At 44.9% G+C, this 18,521-nt stretch overlaps 1 protein-coding gene across 3 annotated transcripts in view; it reads right to left on the bottom strand.

Moving 5' to 3' along the window:
* Positions 1-15,926, bottom strand: part of SHLD1 (shieldin complex subunit 1) — a 50,159-nt gene extending 34,233 nt beyond the window's left edge. The window contains exons 1-5 of one of the 3 annotated variants that reach the window (XM_027662991.1): positions 15,733-15,926; positions 15,230-15,309; positions 14,478-14,532; positions 14,417-14,445; positions 12,371-12,540 (exon numbers count right to left, since the gene is read on the bottom strand). In XM_027662991.1, the coding sequence (XP_027518792.1) occupies positions 12,371-12,540; positions 14,417-14,430 (184 nt within the window). In that variant the 5' untranslated portion in view covers positions 14,431-14,445; positions 14,478-14,532; positions 15,230-15,309; positions 15,733-15,926. Of the gene's footprint in view, positions 1-12,370; positions 12,541-14,045; positions 14,257-14,416; positions 14,533-15,229; positions 15,310-15,732 lie in introns of all 3 variants that reach the window. The other 2 variants (XM_027662992.1, XM_027662990.1) reach the window with 2 other exon arrangements.
* Between the last annotated feature and the right edge of the window lie 2,595 nt (positions 15,927-18,521).

Here is an 18,521-nt window from a genome sequence, read left to right as displayed (position 1 = left end):
TATTTCTCTGCAATCATTACAGACAATAACTGCCTAAATCACTGAATTCAAAATAAGTTTGTACTATGAACAGTACAGAAGGACTTGGGCTGGGCACCAGGTCAGCATATCAAGGATGAGTATTCCTTAGGTCTGTACAAGTTATCATATTTTTGATGTTTGCTATCTGTGGGTTTAGTAACAAACTAAAATACCACTGTAAAATTTACTCATACACAAATATAACCTAAGCTGTGGACTCAAAAAACGTTTGTCCCCTCCTCCAACTCTGCACTGCCTGCTTCTCTGTTCCAACAATCCCCTTCTGCTTCTGCTTTTGGGTATGTTATCCAAGGATTTTTTTTTCAAGTAACAGTACTTAACAGGTACCGACTAGCCAAGGCAAGAGTTGTAGGTACTAAAGCATTGCTATCAGCTTTGCCATCTGCAGAATGGGAGTACTCTTCTCTAAAAGGGAAAGGAAGGAGGTGCCAGGCAGGATCAGATCAGAAGTATATCTAGTGTACTATGTTCCCTTCATGTGTAGTATGTTCTAAGTGGCACTGTTGTAACGGGGATCTGACAGGTGTGACCTGACACTTGAAATTAGACAGTGATTAGCACAAGCCTTGAAACACCATCTTATGTACTCAATATCTCAGCAATATTTCTATCAGCAAGAAGTATTGACTTAGCTTGCTCTTATTACCCAAATCAGTGCACCTTCCTTGATCCTGCTGAGCTCTCCGTCTCAGTGATTTCCTGGTGCACTGAGTTTTATAATCTAATTACCTGCTGTGTAAAAAGTGCTTGCTTTTGATTCTACTACCTTTCCTTTTCCTTGTCTTCCAACACACACAGAACCAACACTGAGATTCCACACAAGATCATTAGAGTTTTCTGGATTTAAATTTAGTTAAAAAAAAAATAAAGTGTTGTATAATTCTTTGAGATAGAAGTACACATATAAAACAGACCACTATGGAACTACCAAAGCCTCCATTCATCTAGAAGACACTGTAGTGTACTTGTCTTTTCTGGTTCTTTTTGTCTCATCTTTTCAGATTAAAAAACAATCAATCAAACAAACAAGTACACTAAAAAATATACACACAACACCTCCCCCCCAAAATAAAAACCAAAAAAAACCCCACAGGAAAACCAAACAAAGAAACAAAAAACCCAAAACCCTAAAACATTTCCTGCCAGGCATTGCAGCCTGTACAAAGCTGGGACCTCCTTTAGTACTAACATCATCTTATTGTTACTTAGAGATGTATAAAAACAGTCTGTAGGCACTCATGGACGGCAGGAATGCACAGGGCTTACTTTCTTGACAAAACCAAATAATTTTTGGTATAAAATAATGTCTACAACATAGGCAGTGCTATGTTCATAAAATACAGTCAGCTTCTAAAACTCAAGCTGCCACTTGCTTCCACCTCTATCCAGAACGAACATAAACAGAATACAGCTAGAAATGCCTCAACAGGCTGAAAAGAACATCAAGCAGCACAAGGCACAAAATACTGTCATTTTCTTGCCAGTGCTTATTATGGCAATAAATAACCAGCTGCCTTCCACCCTTCACATATATACCCTGAGCGTGGGGGCTCGCTGTAAATGCAGAAGCATGGCTCATCCTGACAGCATTCCATCTGTCTGGGCAGGAGATTTTATAGGAATATACATGCACATGTGTCAGCCAAGAGGCTCAGCTACTATGAAATACACAGCACACAACCCAAAGGAGGAAGGAGGGTGGGGTGGAGGGTTGTTAAACTCATGAAACAAAGGCAGAAATCAGACGCAAGAGGGCTCCAGGACAAACTTCATGTGCTATAACCCACACTGAGGCTGAATCACTGGCTGGCCTGTGTTGTTTTGTGTAAAAAAACCCTGTGGATGATGGAGTGTGCTATATTTTATACTTGCAGTCTCCTGCTAAAGGGTTATGAGTCACTATTTTCTATGCTTTCATGCTGCAGCCTCATCAGTTGCACACCAGTGAGCTCAGTGAGAAAGAGACAAAAACAAAAGAGGCTTGAATTAAGACACAGAGAACTAGTTTAAATTCCAGATGCCCCACATGGAAGTGGTGATAGGAGTCTGAGCTGTGAGGTTTAGGAATATTTCAAGTGGACTTAATCCATGTTGTGTGGTATAAGCCAGATGTTACAGAGGAGAAGCAAGGACACACTGAGAGCAGCATGTGAGTGTATAGGCAGGGACTAAATAACTACACACAAATCCAGGAAAACACTCCACCATGATCCCCACAATCCTGGGATTAATCCAGGCCACATCATTGCAGAGAGAAAAGACCACCAGTCAGAAGATAGTAATGGCTGTCCTGGGAGCACTGCAACGTCCTAGTTGTCAACACAGCCATGGAGCATCTCCTGCAACCCTCCAGGCGCTGGATCCACCCTAAGCTCTATTCAGGCACGTGAAACAAAGGCATCCCTGCCCACAGCCTCCTGCTTATCTTACTCCAAATCTGCCATGGAAAACTGGGTAGGAACAATTTGCATCCTCTCACAGCAGTAAGTCTGGCCTCTACACTGAGCAGAGTCCTGGGAGAACAGCAAGAAATACACCACCAGTATAACTTCTTTGTGCTCCTCCCTGCCACTAGGCACAGAGGCACAGAGAATTCCCCGAAATGTGTTTTTCTGTTGCCAGTTCACAGCAGCACCTAAAGAAGCTTCAAAGTCAGGGAATAAATTCAGAAGCAATATGAGACCATGGCAATCACTGCAGAAGTATAAAACCCCTACTCTAAGAATCAGACCAGGAAAAAAAAAAAAAGGAAAAATCTTGAATCTTGCTACTGTGCTACTGTACAAATACTGTACTGCTTAGGTCATGAAGGTATTGCATACAAGCTCATATACTTTATCTCAGTGACACTCAAAAGCACTCAAGCAATACCAGTATTTCAGCACACAATGCTCTGGCACACGTTGCTTCCATAAGATATCCCTGTAAACTGGTAACGAAGGAACATTTTCTAATTATTTATTTAAGGGGCTGTTTTGAGTAGTAACATTGACAAATTATATAAAAGCACTGTTAAGAGTGGGAAGAACACTCTCCCAACATGTTTGCATGATGCAAACAACTGTCTTTCCCTGGACTGCACCAGAGGGCAAAGCTTCTCAGTGCAACCAGCAATGCTGAGTGCAGGACAGGTGACACATGCACTCACCAGAGGGATACACTTGAGAAAAATCAGGCAGAAATGAAAGCCACTGACAGCAAATCAGCATATTTAGAAGAACTAACATGGAAACACGAGGTTTTAAAGAGACTTGAGGACTGACATTTCTTATTTATGTGGTGTGGTGTGTATAACCAGAGCATCAAATCACCCTCTAAACTACAAACACCACTCAGAACTAGACTGGAGGTGATATGCCCAGAGCATCTGAATAAATGTGTGAAGCTCAGAGTTTTTTGGAAGCTCTGTAGCATCGTTCACATGGGTTCTCTGCCTTGAGTACAGCTGCATTTCAGGCCAGTGCAACTGTCCTTCTTCCCAAAATGCTTATGCTACCCTCGGTGACCCACACAGCACCACAACACCAAAGAAATATCCTAGCAGGCTGGCACAGGATGGCCTCAGCTTGGCTTTCCAAGACAGTCTGCCCTTTTTCATTGTTCTGCCCTTGCCTGACATCCTTCATGATTTAAATTGCCATTTTTAAGCCATTTTCACAGATCTTTACCACCCACACACAAATGATGCAGCTGAGACACCAAGGCACACTCTGCAGAGAGCAGGGAAGGGTAATGCTTTTACGTAAGATGTCATCAGAGGCATTTCATCTTTTGCCACTTGACAGCTGCTCAGCACAGATACAGACATCTTTGGGTCATTTTTGCATTATCTGCACTACAACAAGACCACAATGCAAAGAGCAACTTTATTATCCAAGAAAGGAGCCAACATTTGGGAATCTCACACAAAATCTAACATTGATAAAAAAAAGCCATGAACAACTGCCCAGGTAAAAGAACAGTCACACCCCTATGTCGCTTTCCACAGTTATTTCAATTACTTAAGGATTCATGGCTTGTACTTTTCATTTCTCCTCAAGAAAAAATAAAGTATTTTGTGGGTGCACTTCAGCTGTACAGCAGTTCTTGCACTCCAAAGTAAATGGAACCATTCATGCACACACCAACATGTTTCACAACTGCTATTACTGTATTATTGTAGCCCTTTTTATAAAAATGACTACTCTGGCTTACAGGTCTCAGGATTGCTTTGTAGCTTCTCTTCTCCAGCTGCTAAGGAAAACTGGGAGTTTTGCTGAAATTGTTTCCTACAGATGTTTTCTTCCTTAAAAGAATGAAAAATGGGACAAGTCTAACCCAGACACTCAACAGCAGGGTCTGCAGAAGCTGTAGCTGAACCCCTTTGTGCTCCCATTCTCCTCTGTGGGCTTTGTCCCTCGTGTAACTCTTATGTCTGTGAATTTTTTCACGCAAACTTCTTGCATGGTTTTAAAGCTAAAAACACATCCTAAAGGTTTTGTGCTTTGGTTTTTTTTTTCTTTAAAAAAAGGAAAACAAACTTTTTCTCCACAGCAGTAAAGTGAACTTCCTTCTTTGCCTCTCAATGTTTCAAACATAAAGTACCAACTGTTCACAAATACACTGAAATCTGGTCCATATTATCCTTGTTTAGACACATAACAGCACAAAAAACCCAACTGAACTCGGAATATTGAACCGCAAAAAGGATCCAGCACTTGCTGGATTTCACATCAGAAAGAAGAGAGGAAGGGAACCAGACATCCAGCCTGCTGAATGGGAAAGAGGCATCTCCCAGTTCATGTGTTCATCTCCAAGACCTGCTCTTAGGTGTCACAGCTTCTACTCAAGGTCATGGTGATATACTGTCAAAGTTTTGGTGCTTTAAAAGGGTCACTTTATGAAATCCTCTCCCGTGAGTCCCTGAAGAGAGATTCTCAAAGTTGCAAATGAACACAGCAGAGAAGGAAAGTCTGTCTTCCTGCAAAATGGCCCTCCTGCAGAGTCTGCAAAGAAGCCTGGCAGAAAAAACAGCAACTATCATCTGGTACTGCACACAAGTGCACCCAAAATCACCACTACACCAGGAAAGCAGAGGTCATTCTCCCAGCGCTCTGCACACTGCTTGGTGAAATTTTGTGGATACCTGGATCTAAACAACATGATCACACTAAGCAGTCACTCAGCCTCTACAGAAGGCTATTCAGAAATTCAGTGTGTAAAAATGTAACTTGTCTGAAAAAGAGGAAACATACTGAAGTTAACGTGGTAACCCAAAGCGATGGGTAAAGAAGGAATGCTGCTCAGCTCCCACACACATACAAAATATTCTCTACATCAATGGAGATGTCATTGCTATCCATCTTCCCAATCTCTTCCAGCCCCACAGTTATATCAGGGACTGTTCCTAGAGCTTCTCAGCTCCAAAACAATGACAAAACTAACCCAAACCTACTAGCTAACGATTAAACAACAAAACCCATTTTGCACAGGATTCCTGGCCTCTCCCTCAACCTCACTGACAGTTTAATTTCCTTTGATGAATCCTGCACTTTCATTCAGCCCATACCCTTTCTATTGGCACTTCAGCACCTTTGCACAGAGCCACGATAATGCTATAAGGAACGGAGTTGGGCAACAGACTGTTCACTTTCATAGAACACAGAGGTGCTCTGAAGCATTAAAGCATAAGAGGCAAGGTCATGCCTCGTTTTTTCCCTTACTGATGTATGTACAGTGCTCTAATTCTCCTAAAATAGGGCTAGTTTTCTTCCTCACACCGTGAAGAATAAAGCACTGCCTGTTTTTCTTCTAGGATTTATTTTTGGCTGGTTGCTTTATGTAACATTTTACAAAATATGTAAGACTTTCAGTGACCCAGTGGTGCCAGCTGCTTTATTTTGTGTGCTGTGCAGTTTCCCTGCATTCCTTTATGTAAGGTAGCATGAATTCCACCTTGCAGCTTCATTCAATACTCAACACAACCAAGCCACACAGATATGGAGAGTTTACAATGCCAAACTCACCAGAGCCATGTAGCTACCTGGCCAAAGAGCTTGCCCATAACTTCAGTGGAGCTGCATAAATTCAAGCCCACTGCCCCACTGGATCACACCATCTATACAAAACTATTAGCATTTGGAACATTTTACCTTTCTTTTTCCTCTTGGTAAGACTGGAGACTAAGAAAAATGTAGTATTTTCCCTCATATTTGAGCGTGTACTTGACTAAAAATCATCAATTAAAAAAACAAAACAAATACATTCGCTTGAAAATAGGTGCTTCTTTGGTTTTGATAAGCTAAACAAAACACCCACTTTGACAAATAACTGGATGTTTATACCAGTATCAGTGATAAAAACCACTAAAAGCAGAACTTTCAGACAGACTAAAAAATTTACACTCACGCCCCAAAAAAGCACAACGTAATCAATATTTAAAGACTCTTCATTTCCATAGCAAAATTATATCCCAGCACAGCTGTAACTGTGACAAACAGAAGTATTATCTGGTTGTTCCCAGGTAAAAACAAATATTTCACCACCAGGCAACGTTAGCAACCTTATGCCACGATCCATGCAGCAAACAATGAGCAGTCAACACTCCTCAGATTTATTCTCACATCAGCTTTGGGGGTCATTTAGCATGATTTCTCAACAGCAGTATACTGACAGGGGACTGAGCTCTGTCCAGTGACAGACATCCCCAGCACTGGCTGAAAAAGCCACGAAACCCCAGCCCTCTAAGCACGGAATCAGAAACGGGTAACATTGAGCACTAGAGGGCAGCAGGAAACAAACCAAAACCAATAAAACCCCTCTAATTCCGAAAACAGGGACCACGTTCTCCATCAAGGCCAAGGCAGTTAAGCACCGTGCTTAACCAATTTCAAACCAATTGATTGGTTTAAAAAAAAACCAATTAATTCTGATGTTGTTTGGGACCACAGTTCAAACTGAAGTGAGTTTCCAAGTGGGAGAGCATGTTAACTTCCTGCAGTCAAAGGAGACTCCTCACAACATCACAAAGCACCTTTGTACAGCACCCTCCACTTCAAATAGAGCCAAAAAGTAAAATATTCTTGGTGTGATCTATATCTTTCTGGTAAAGGGAAACGATGAGAAGTTTCTGTACCTAAACATGGCAGCCCAGAGTGGAAGTACAAGCCCTTTTTAGCTCAGCTTTGCCTCACTCTGAAAGTGATTTAAAATAAAGTATCACGCACGTTTTGGATTTACAAAGTTACACAGACTTCTTGAAGAGACTGTATATAAAGCCCTTTAGCCTTCAGATTGTCTTCAGCATGGCCAGACAAAAAGCCATTTTGGAAATTTTGCAACTTTTGGTAGCTCAGATGGCCAAGCTATAATTTCTATGCCAAGTAATGAACGCTTGAGTTCCGGGCTGAACTGAACCTCCAAGCACTCATCAAGTGTCAGCCTTGGAAAGGTTGCTGCTGACATGCCAGAGTCCACTCCTTTCATTTTCTCCCTTCACGTCAGCACTTGTGGACTCGTGAACTCCCGCAACAGAAAAAGCACGGGCCACGCCAGAGTTCTTAAGTAAACATAACCCATTTCTGCAGGACACATTAAGCAACTGTTGACAGGCCAGCAGACGTGGCAAACAGGAGAGAGCATTTAAGGACAAGTCAGAACACATGCACCAACAACAGCACCGCTCCCCAGTTCCTAATAAAAGACACACCAACCCACCACAAAACCAGGCATGTAAGTTCACTGGGTATGTGTAGCACTTCTTTCAGAGGAATCCCAATTGCCTGTAGAACTGAGAGCTGTGGCAACAGGTTGATAATCTCTGTTTTGTTTTTACATAGAAGCTTGGTTGATTGAAAACCCAGAGAGCAAACAGAACAGTCCAAAAATCATGATGGTTTTTACTTTTAAACTGGGATAATCTTGTGCTCAGTCCTCTTGATTTGAGTGGCAATTTCAGTAGCAGTGCCATGGCCCAGGTTCACTGATTTGCCTGAAGCCACTGAGTCTCCAGTGAAATGGTCTGTTTCATTTTCCCTAAGCTCTCACAACTTATTCCAAATGGACTATTTTTGAAGAAAGCCTACAAAACCCCCACAAATAATCAGAAAGAACCTACAGCCTGGTTACACAAAGGTAAAAGTGATTAATACTTTAGCACTCCTGGCTGGGCTTCGCAAACGAAGATTTGGGAAGGGCTCTACCCACGTTTGTTTAGCACTGCTTCTTTCAGAAACCACCATCCTGCAAAGACTGTAACCCCTTGTGAAAGGCAGGACATGTTACAGACACTGTATCTTGGCTGTACTTGTGCTGCTGCCTGAAAGAAGAGCTGTCCCCATCTCAGCCACACAAATATTCACGTGGCTGCCCAGAAAGCTGGGCCAATTCCCTGAGCTGACTTCTCATGTGGCCACCTATGTACCAACACTAAGGATTGACCAGGAGTAATAAGCACAGTCAGAGGCAGCCTAGGATTCTCACTGCATTAGAGAGGTCAGGGAAGTCCACAGAAAACAACTACAGGTAAGCCTGGGCTCAAACTTGAAGCAAAGTACAGGAAGAGAAGCAGCACTTTTGGAGAGGCAACTAAAGGTTGACCACCTCTGTCCTCTCAAACTGGCTTGAATTCATTTTGCTTTTTTTTAAAAAAGCTAGCCAGCTTTTAGATAATTGCAGGTCTCTTCAAGCCCATGGTAAATTCTGTGTTCCTTCACCACCCCATCTCTCTAGCATCATCCTTCCTCTCCTACTGTCATCCCTCTTATTTTCTCTGTTCTTGTGGCACTCACCCCATTTTCCTCCACTGGCTGATCCTGTCTACCCATCCGTTTTCCTAAGGACACAGCTTTTTAATTACTTTTCATTACAAAGAAAAAGCGATTAAGGCAGAAGCTACAGGGCAAACAAGGAGACCCATCTCCCCAAGATCACCAGCCCTAGGCAAGGGCCATGGAGGCTGATGGGGCTGAGCTTTGCCCATGCTTCACACAGGAGCCTCCCAAGTGTGGTTCCATGGCTGAGCTCTCAAATGCTGCCTCCAAACTTAACAGAATTACTCCAGGGCTGCACTGACAAACTCAATTCTGGCTGATCACACAGCATGGGTGGAGGCCAGAACCCTGCCTGAATCAACTTGCAGAGCACATCTGTCACCTGTTCTCTAACAGTTTTTTAGGTTGCTAATTTTCCAGGCAAATATTATGATGTTTCCACTGTCCCTGGTACTCTCTGGTTCAGTGCCCTAAATGAAAAGTTACACTGTGAGTGATTTATTTTCTTTGGGAACAACCTTTATTAGCTTCTTTTGAAATATTAATCCAAATAATTTAAGGCTTTCCCACACACACACCTGAGTGCTGCCTGCCAAGTAAGAACTTTTGCTGACAATTTTTCTTAATCCAGAGGAAGTAGTAAGATGTTCCTGCTGAATTCTGCAACTGAGTGATGTAGATTAAAAAAACAATAAACAATTTATTTTTAAAAACTATTTTCCAGTATGGGGTAAAAAAAGATAAAGCACACTAAAAGGTTCACTGATCCAATTCAATTTTCTCAGTCTATCACCACTTACACACTTAAACTCACTATGACAACAAGCTAAAGGTCTGAACGCTTGTTGCGAGAGTAGAACCCTCATTTCCACACAAATCATAAAACCACTCATTTATAGAGAACTTAGAGATTTAGTAGTATTCCTACAGGACTACTTGTTTTCTTGCCCAGGGATGCCTGCTGCCAGAAAGCCCTGTTTTCATGGCTAATGGGTACTATCTTCTATTACCAGTGATGGAGCCTCTTTAGGGTAATAAGACCTATTATGAGTGACTCAGACACTGGGAATACCCCATAACCACTTCCATCTCCTGAGGCACTGATGGCAGGGTATCTTAAGTCAGTCTCAGTCCAGTTCACGTGGCAGATGTCAGAAAATACAGCCTGTCCCATCAGTCTGTTCCTTTCCTAAGGAAGTTGTCACATTCCCAGAGGAAATGTTTTTGAATCTTTAAGGAAGATCCTCATCCCTAACAGAAACCTTTCAAGTTTGAAGACTCACCATCCATCCTGCCCAAGCCCCAAGATGCAATCTTCTGGTCCTATAACCTATAGCCACTCCTGCTCTCCTCACATTGTGTCACAGCAGAAGTTCTCAGTGTCTCACGAGAATACAAACAAGTAAAGGAGCTTCCTTTCCCAAGATACATTTGACAGAACTTGCTTGTCCAAGAACATCTGACACAGGCAGATTAATTTCAAAAGCCTCCTCCTGCCTCTTCTGCCACACACTGACCAAACTCAGTGGCTTAGAAAGCTGAAGTTGCATCAAAAGAGAGTGTTCAAGAGAGTATGTATATTGGTTTGATGCTGTTGTAAGGAGACAGGAACCAAGATGCTCAGAGCATGAACTGGTTATGCTGTGATACTTGGTTATTTTGATCCCAGGAGCACAGAGTAAGGAACCATTGTACAGCATGCATCCCACAGTTATTTCCAACTGGTTTCAGTTGTGAGCAATCTCTAAAACAAGCAAAAAAGGAGAGGGTTCATGGGCCTAATCTGCCCTCCTCAGCACAGCTGGAATCCACACCAATATCAGGGAGACAGCAAGGAGGCAGGATGTGGCCTCAGCATACCTTGGTACTGAGCTTCAGCTACATATTCCACACATGCACCATTAATGATTTGCCCAGTGCTGTCATTTCCACATATGTCACTTCCACTAAGCCTCAGAACACTCCTAGGACTGCTAACTGGTCATGCAGTTCTTCTGCGCACCCCATTCCACAGAGCAATCAGGTCCACTTGCCCTGAGCCACACTAAATGGTGCCTGTGCAACACACTGCAGGAACTGCCTCACAGCTCCCAGAATTTCTTCATACCCGCTTTGTGAAATGTGAGTAAACAAATGCCTTCCAGCCTGTCTCACTATCAGAGGAACTTCTCCATCCTCCTCTCCCACAACAGAGGTAAAGGCTTGCTCAGGGCATTCCTCATAGTGGTGGTCATTGCACTCATACACAAAAAATAAAGCAAAACCTCAAACCAGAGGCCCTATTGCTCTAATGCAACGTGGATCATGGAATGTGACAGGTATCATGGTTTAAAGTAGAGGTTGAGAGCAGAAGATTTTCATCATTATTAACATAAGACGTGTGAATTCCTGGTCTGCACAGCAAAACCAAAGCAAGGCTTGGTATTTACTGTTTGCAGATTTCATTACAGTTCTGGATGTCCCACACCTGGTGGTGACAACTGCACAGCCAAGCAGTCAACATCAACAGAGCTCATTAGTTGGTAGATCCCACTGCTTGCCTGTTTAGCATGCAAAAATTGTGGAATTCCCACTGAAAAAACTCACCTGTCGGATTCCAAGCTAGCTTCTTGGAAGCAGGCCAAAGAAAATCACCCAGTGTCAGAGTAAGAAGGAATTAAAATTCTACTTTTACATTACTTAAGACTTTAAAGCAACCAGAAATGTCATCAGTGATGTTTCACTTGCTCAGGTGTCTTGACAAATCCTCTCCACACATTGTCCGCTGACCAGAATTTATTTCCCTCCCCAATATTAAATATAATTAATATATATTTAATATGTTAAATATATTAAATATACAACCTTCATCCCAGACAGCATGAATATAAAGGCAAGAAGTGTCACTGGGTCAGAGCATTTCGATTTGCCTTTCTTGCCATGTATTCAAGCTGACTGGCCTGAGGGCTGTAGGACTGAGCACGTGTCAGCTTATCATCTCAGATACACCACTACTCCCAAGAACGGGCAGTAGTGGCTGACCTAAAATGATATTTCTGCTGGAATCAGCCCTCTTTCAAGTGAGGAGACTGCTGCCTACCAGGAGTTGAAACGATGAAGTTCTCATCACACTCATGTCATTAGCATAAGCAAACATTCAGTTATAATTTTAAAGTAATGGGCTACAGAGGCCACATCCTGAGTTCATGACTGGAAGATACATGATGAGCACATGAAGAAGATAAGGAAAAGTTTAAAAACTTCTTACTGACTATGGTAATATGTGACATTATTTCCTGCTGATGTCTGAACGACTGCTCTGTGGATTAGTTCAAGTAACTCCTTCTGAGAACACATTAAACATGAAGAAAGAGCATTGTCAAAATATTAGCAGCTAAGAGTATCCTCTGAACTTCTCTCCTGTGCCTCATCAGCCCACAGTCCACACTGCATCTGGGGAGCTAGAACAGACTATACTTCTGCTAATTTGTGTTTTAAAACAGGCAGATGCACCAGTACCAGACTGCAGTCACCTAGTCACACAACACACTGCCTGAACTGGCTAAAGAAAGAGCACGTGGAGAAACAGAAGCTGTTACCTGTGGGCAGAGAGGGAAAAGTATCCACAGAACGATAAAGTTCCTCGGTGTTTTCAGCGCTGTGTGGAGGCACAAAGAGCTCTGCCAAGTCACAAACAGATGGAAGGTCCAACACACTGCTCTCCTCTGAGTTAACACTTGGTGACATCTCTGTTCCTTCCATGGTCCCACTGCAGACATAAATGCAACTGAGCTGGGTTTTTACAGCATGAAAATCTAAGCAGAAGTCAACACAAATGATTTGGCATTTTTGTACCACTTTATGAGCTGTGAGAAATTGTTTTAGCACAATCATATTTCATTTAAAAAAAGAAGTGCAAATTTAAAGATGTAAAGAAAGACAAACAGCAAATCCCAGAGACAACAGCCCTCAGCCCTAAGTAGGATAACCAGGAGTCCACAATAAACCTGGCTTTCTTAGAGGCTTCCCAGAAGTACAGACACAGGCCCCAAAACTAAGAAGCCATGGAGTATATACCCTCCAGGATACACTACGTGGGCAATTCAGAAGGAAATATGCTTTACAGGGACCCTTTCTACTGATGCTTCCAGAAGTCTCAAGTTAAACCCACCCCTCTTGACCATGTTCACTGGCAGAAAGAAAAAGCATCTTAAAACTTGGTAGTCTCAGACTCACAGGGATGGCAAAAACCTCCTGGTGTGGAGACACTCGGGCAGCTATGTTGTATACCCTGTGTACAACACTTCGGAAAGCTTTGGTTGAGGCATCCCCACACTCCAACATCCTTCTGTCAAGCGTCCTCAACCCATCTACCACCACAGAGGGTAAGAACACACAGCTGGGTGGAGAGCAGGACAGGGCTGATACCACTCAGCTCCACATCAAGTGCCACAGCGGATGGGCAACTCTTCTGGAGAGGATGAAACTAAAGTGTTCCAGTCCAGCAGCTCCAAGCACAGTCACACAAGGGTCTGGGGCAGAAGAAAAGTGAAATGCAAAAACTTGGGAGGGCAGGAGCTCCTTCTATTTCAGTAAACAGTGACAGGACAGAGGAACCAGATCCAGTGGTCAGGAAATGGCCTGTGACCCGGCAGGCTCACATTTATCTTCTCTTCCATAAAAGAAGAAGACAAATTCTTGTCTCAGGGTTATTATCAGTAAGGAATGTTACAGGCCCAGAGGGCAAAGAAATCCCCCGAAAGGATTAGTACTGAAAAATAAAGTCAATACCCCCACGAGAAGATTTAAAAAAAACCACAAAAAACCCACCATTCCTCAGGTGTTTCTGTGTTGAGTAAACTTTTAGCTAAGATGCACCTCTGACCTTTCAAAATGCTGACCAACTCACTGATGAAGAGTGGCAATGTTGGCTGTAATACCAGAGAAGAACAGCTGCCTTGCTTTGGAGGGACAAGATCCATGTATTCACAGGAAGTTTCCAGGGAAAAGGGAGTGGAAGTTTAAAAACAAAACAAAGTACACAACCCTCTTCCCCAGACCAGTCACTGCAGAAGGAAGCTTCTCCTCCCTTGCTCTTCAAGTCCCAAAACACAAACAATCTGTGCATAAGGAACATATAGAAGGAGAAACTTTCCTCACATATTGTGTTCATGATGTGTGCTACTTTTTAAGTACAAGCATATTTTAGAGAACTGCCTATTCAGTCACTGGTCTGGAAAAAAGAAAAACAACAAAAAACCCAAAACCCCACACCAAAACCCCAATGAATTCTCTCTCTCCAAGGGTAAGTAGCAAATTACAGCAACAGGAGCTGCTGGTGTGATACCAGACTGCCATTGATGGGACTGCAGTGGTCCTGGCTGTCTCTGTCAGCTGCTGTGCTGGTCTCCTTCCTTGTCTTGCCACAACAGGACTAACAATATGTGCAACCATGTTTTGATCAGGTTTATATAAAACAAATCAGCTGTATAAAAAAAAAGTTTTCCCGTGGATCAGCTCCCTCTAGATCTCCTAGGTCAAGTACACAGCAGTCCTACTCCCAAAAGTGATGGTGAGACCTGTTTGTGAGAATAGGCTCAGCCCTGGGCCTTCAGGCATATGAAAGAAAGGCACTATTAACATACCTGGTTAAGAGCATTGATATGCAAACAGTCCCCTTGGGCAGAGTCCAGGAGCAAACACTCCGTTGCTGCTTCAGGATTCCCTCATTATTCCTTCGTGGTTTGTCAATCCCATCTTCCTGGAATGAAACAAACAGGTCAGTCAGATGCTTCACATCAGCTGATTTGGCTGATGGACAGTGTGACCTTTCAAAGTACATATGCCAGCCGATGTCAACAGTCAGTCATCACGTACACCCGTTTCTTGGGTCTGGTACAGAAGAAAAGTTTTCATAGGAATCAGAAACAGCACTCTAGTAAGGCCCTGGAATGCTTTTCACAGCAGTGGAGATCTCCTGGAAAAGGGTTGGTCTATTCTAGAAATAAAGTCAAGAATTTCTTTACAAGGAGCCACCAGATGGGCAGAGAAGCAAATTAAAGCTGGCAACCTTCCCTCCCTCTTGTGGAGAGCGGTATTTCCTCAGCAGGTTTATCTCACAGCACCCTGATGTCAACAGATAGCCTGTGCTGCGTCAAACCTCAACCAGGAAACGTGTTTTAAGAGGGCCACATAACCCACCCTGCAGAGTAAACCACAGGCTCACAAAACCCAAATCCTGTTTGCCACCCTCTGCCATTACCACAATTACTTTCAGTGAGCAACGAGGAGCAGTTTCAGGAAGAAACCGGATTTTCCTCTGGGCCACCCTCAAACGGTGGAAATGCTACCAGGCATTCCCCAAAGGCATGCCACCAGTCCTGCACAAGCCTTCCCGGCTGGCAGCACGCCCGGAAAGTGCAGTGGATTACAGGCGGGGTGCGAGGCGCTGGCCTTACCCACTGCCCCGCTCAGCTGTTTTGGGCGGATGCAGGTGAGGGGGTTCTCTTCCTCCCGGTGTCCTTTCTCTCCCCTTTTCCTGCAGGCAGACACGGAATTATTTCAACAACCGCTCCCTTGGCAGTGGAGGACAACAAGAGCAACACAGGGCGAGCCAGGCCCCCCCCCCCCCCAGCGCCGGAGCACCCCGCGGCCTCGCCACCGCCGCTGTGCCCACCCCCTCACCAGTCCCCGAGGAGAAACGCAGCTGCAGCGCCCCAAGGGCAGCCACACGTCTCCGAGGGCGATAAGGGGAAAGCCAAAAGCACGGCAGGGCTGTCCCGGGCAGGGCCGTGCTTCCACAGCCCGCCTTAGGCCCTCCACTCCGCGGCGGGGCCCAGCGAGGGCCCTCCCGCTCCGAGCCCGAAGTGAAGCGGGCAGGAGGCTCTTGGCCGCGGGCAGGCGCGCCCGGACGGCCCGGGCAGGGCACTGCGGGGCCGGCGGAGCCCAGGGGGACACGAACCCGGGCGCGGACACGGCCCCGGGCGGCGGCGGCAGACGCGGCACCTCCCGGAGCGGCGGGAGCGGCTGCGCAGGCGGCGGGTCCGCCCCCCCGGCGCTGCGGTGTGGGAAGGGGGGCGGCTGGGTGCCGAGGTGTTTGCAGTCAGGTTTTCCTCAAACCGCGGTTAACTGGGATTTGTTACGCTGCATTCAAAGGGGAGGGGCTTTGTGAGGCGGCAGCGCTAGCATGCCGGGCACGTGGGGTTTCCTCTCGGGCTGCTCGGCGCTTGGTCGTTTTAACACCGCGGCCGCACCAAGGCGCGGCCTGGGAAAGCCCTGAGCAGGGCTGGACGTGGGGCTGTGCTGGTGCTGCGGGGTGGAAACATCGTAGGAAAAAAACAGTGCAATCCTCACTCGGGGCACAAGCAGTTGGGTGGGCTGTGAGCCTTCCTCCGAGGGCTTACGGAGCTCACGAAGGAAATGTGAGGCCTGTGTACGGCTGTTGCACACCAAGGATGTTCTCCCACAAGTTCTCCCACGTGGCGCTGAGGAGTTTAACAGGCAGCAGATTGGAAGCTTCGCAAGCCCTACTGAGAAGCGGGACACAAACCACACTGAGTTTGGGGCATCACATCACTTTGGCACCTGGCACTATCTGTGTGTGCTGCCACAGGCACGACAGGACAGGCGTGGTGAGGAGGAGCCCAGTGGCAGTCGTGGGGGAGTGACACAGACATCCTGACACTCTTACAGGGGTGCAGTGAGTGCTTGGGGACACACGCTGGATACTTTTCCAGCAAAGAGAATATGTTGCTGTGCCGCCTGACAGAGTGTGCATGGCACAGCCAGACATCCCAGGACACCAACGCCGGCAGAGGTCAAGGATCAGCCCTTCTATGGTCTGGGCAGGCAGCCGGGAGGAAAGCTGCTGGCCGACCTGCCTGAAAGAAGTGCTGCCAGGGGGGAGCTGTCTCAGCTCTTTGGCTTGCGTGCCGACAGTGAGACTGGGAGTGAGCTGGGAGTTTTTTCCAAGAGCCTTTGGACTGCAGAGTTACTGATGGCAAACTGATGTGTTTAGGAGGAAGTCAAATAAACTTGAAGTCCTGTAGCTCCCAAGAGGGCTTCTTTTTTCTTCCAGGTGAGCTGGCTTAAGCCGGGAGAGGTTCACACAGGGAGAACCTCTGAATCTGTGCTTCAGGCACAGCAGCTGTGACTCTGCTTTGCCCTTATGACCTCTGTCGAGTCAGACCTGGGCATTTGGGCTCACTGCACAAGTAGAGATGCAAACCTAGCTACATCCTGAGCTGTAACCCAGACATTGCTCTACTGCTAGGCTACCTCTTGCCATTTGTGTTTGTCCCCAAGAACTACCCATCCCTCTGGGGGAGTTCTGTGACCTGGAAGGTAGTACCCTAGCATTTCGTTTCCGTGCAGGGAGTAGAGCTGGAGCTGAGCTGTGGAATGCAAAACATCAGCACATCTGCTTTATTTAGCTATGGGAGCACATGCAATATTACAGCATCCAGAAACAAGCCATCTCTGTGACTTCACCCCACTGGATCATGCCAAGTCTCTGTCATTAGAAAAGCTCTGTCTGGGGAACACCAGAAAAAGCAAGGTCCTGAAAAAGCAAGGAGCTCCAGCAAGCAGAACTGACACGGAAGCCATAGTGCTTGTTAACAAACACATACAGCTTACCAGTTTCTATTTGTCATATTAGGTGGACAACCAAATCTTTGAACTTACTTCATTTCCCTCCCTCACCAGAATGAAGAGGTCCTGCACCCTCCTGACAGAGCAGTGCACTTCCCTGACCCCCCCCCCCCCTCATTGTAATCTACACTCTTTACCTTTATTCCTTATGAACTGCATTATCAGCAAAAAGATTGTTTGCCTACAGTATTTAGGTCAAGTATCTATGTGTGTACTATGGTCTTTTTTTATCAGTGTGTTATTGTTAGGACACATTAAAACTACAGCAGGAGTCATGTGTGAATTTCGTTAAACAGAAGGTATGTGAGAACCAGGAAACGCAGAATTAAACCCCACACCTGACATTTACCAAAGATCAAAATACCGAGAGTCACACGTGGGGAAAAGGAAATACGTCTTCTGACTGTTGAAGCTCTCTTGCATTGGCAGCTTTCAGAGCGTTGACAGCCTCAGGGACAGAGTCTTAAGCTGTACAATTTCATGTCATTGAAGCTAATGTGTGCCTGCCAACTTACCATCTTAAATACTTAATACATAATATGAAGAAAAAAAACCTGTCTTCACAAACAGCAGAACTTGCAAGTTCATGTCTTTTCAGGCCTTTCCCACTGTCACTCCACAGGGTTTAAGTCTTACTTATTTCTTTCATTCACAATAGCTAGAAGTTAATTTAATACATGGAAACAGAGTAACAGCTGAATAGAAGCTAATCCACGAAGTGGGCTGAAGGAGACATGAACAAGGTTGATTTTCTCACTGTTGAATTTACAAAGATCGTTGATTAACGGAGATGATTAAACCAAAGTTTGTAGTCTGTATACTTCAGTGTTTTGAGTTCACTCCTCACAGTGAACTAGTCCTTTGTTCTGAAAACCAAAAGAATATCAGTATATTTAAATCTATTATTTGAATGTGTTTTACTTCTCAACTCTAGACACTGTTACTAAAACAGATGGAGGATTAGGCTGTACTGAATTCCCATTCTGAAGTTCTCCCAAAACATTGCAGACAGTGCTTTAGTGGCCTTTGCTCTGGAAAAGACTCTTGCGGTTACCCCAGCAATGAGTGTTTATAGACTTCAGGCAAGCCAGTGTGAGA

The sequence above is a fragment of the Corapipo altera genome, unplaced genomic scaffold, assembly GCF_003945725.1.
Source record: "Corapipo altera isolate COAL_440 unplaced genomic scaffold, ASM394572v1 94, whole genome shotgun sequence".
In the NCBI taxonomy this organism is placed as follows: domain Eukaryota; kingdom Metazoa; phylum Chordata; class Aves; order Passeriformes; family Pipridae; genus Corapipo; species Corapipo altera.
Note: the sequence above shows the minus strand (reverse complement) of the source record. Positions and strands in the feature narration are given on the sequence as shown.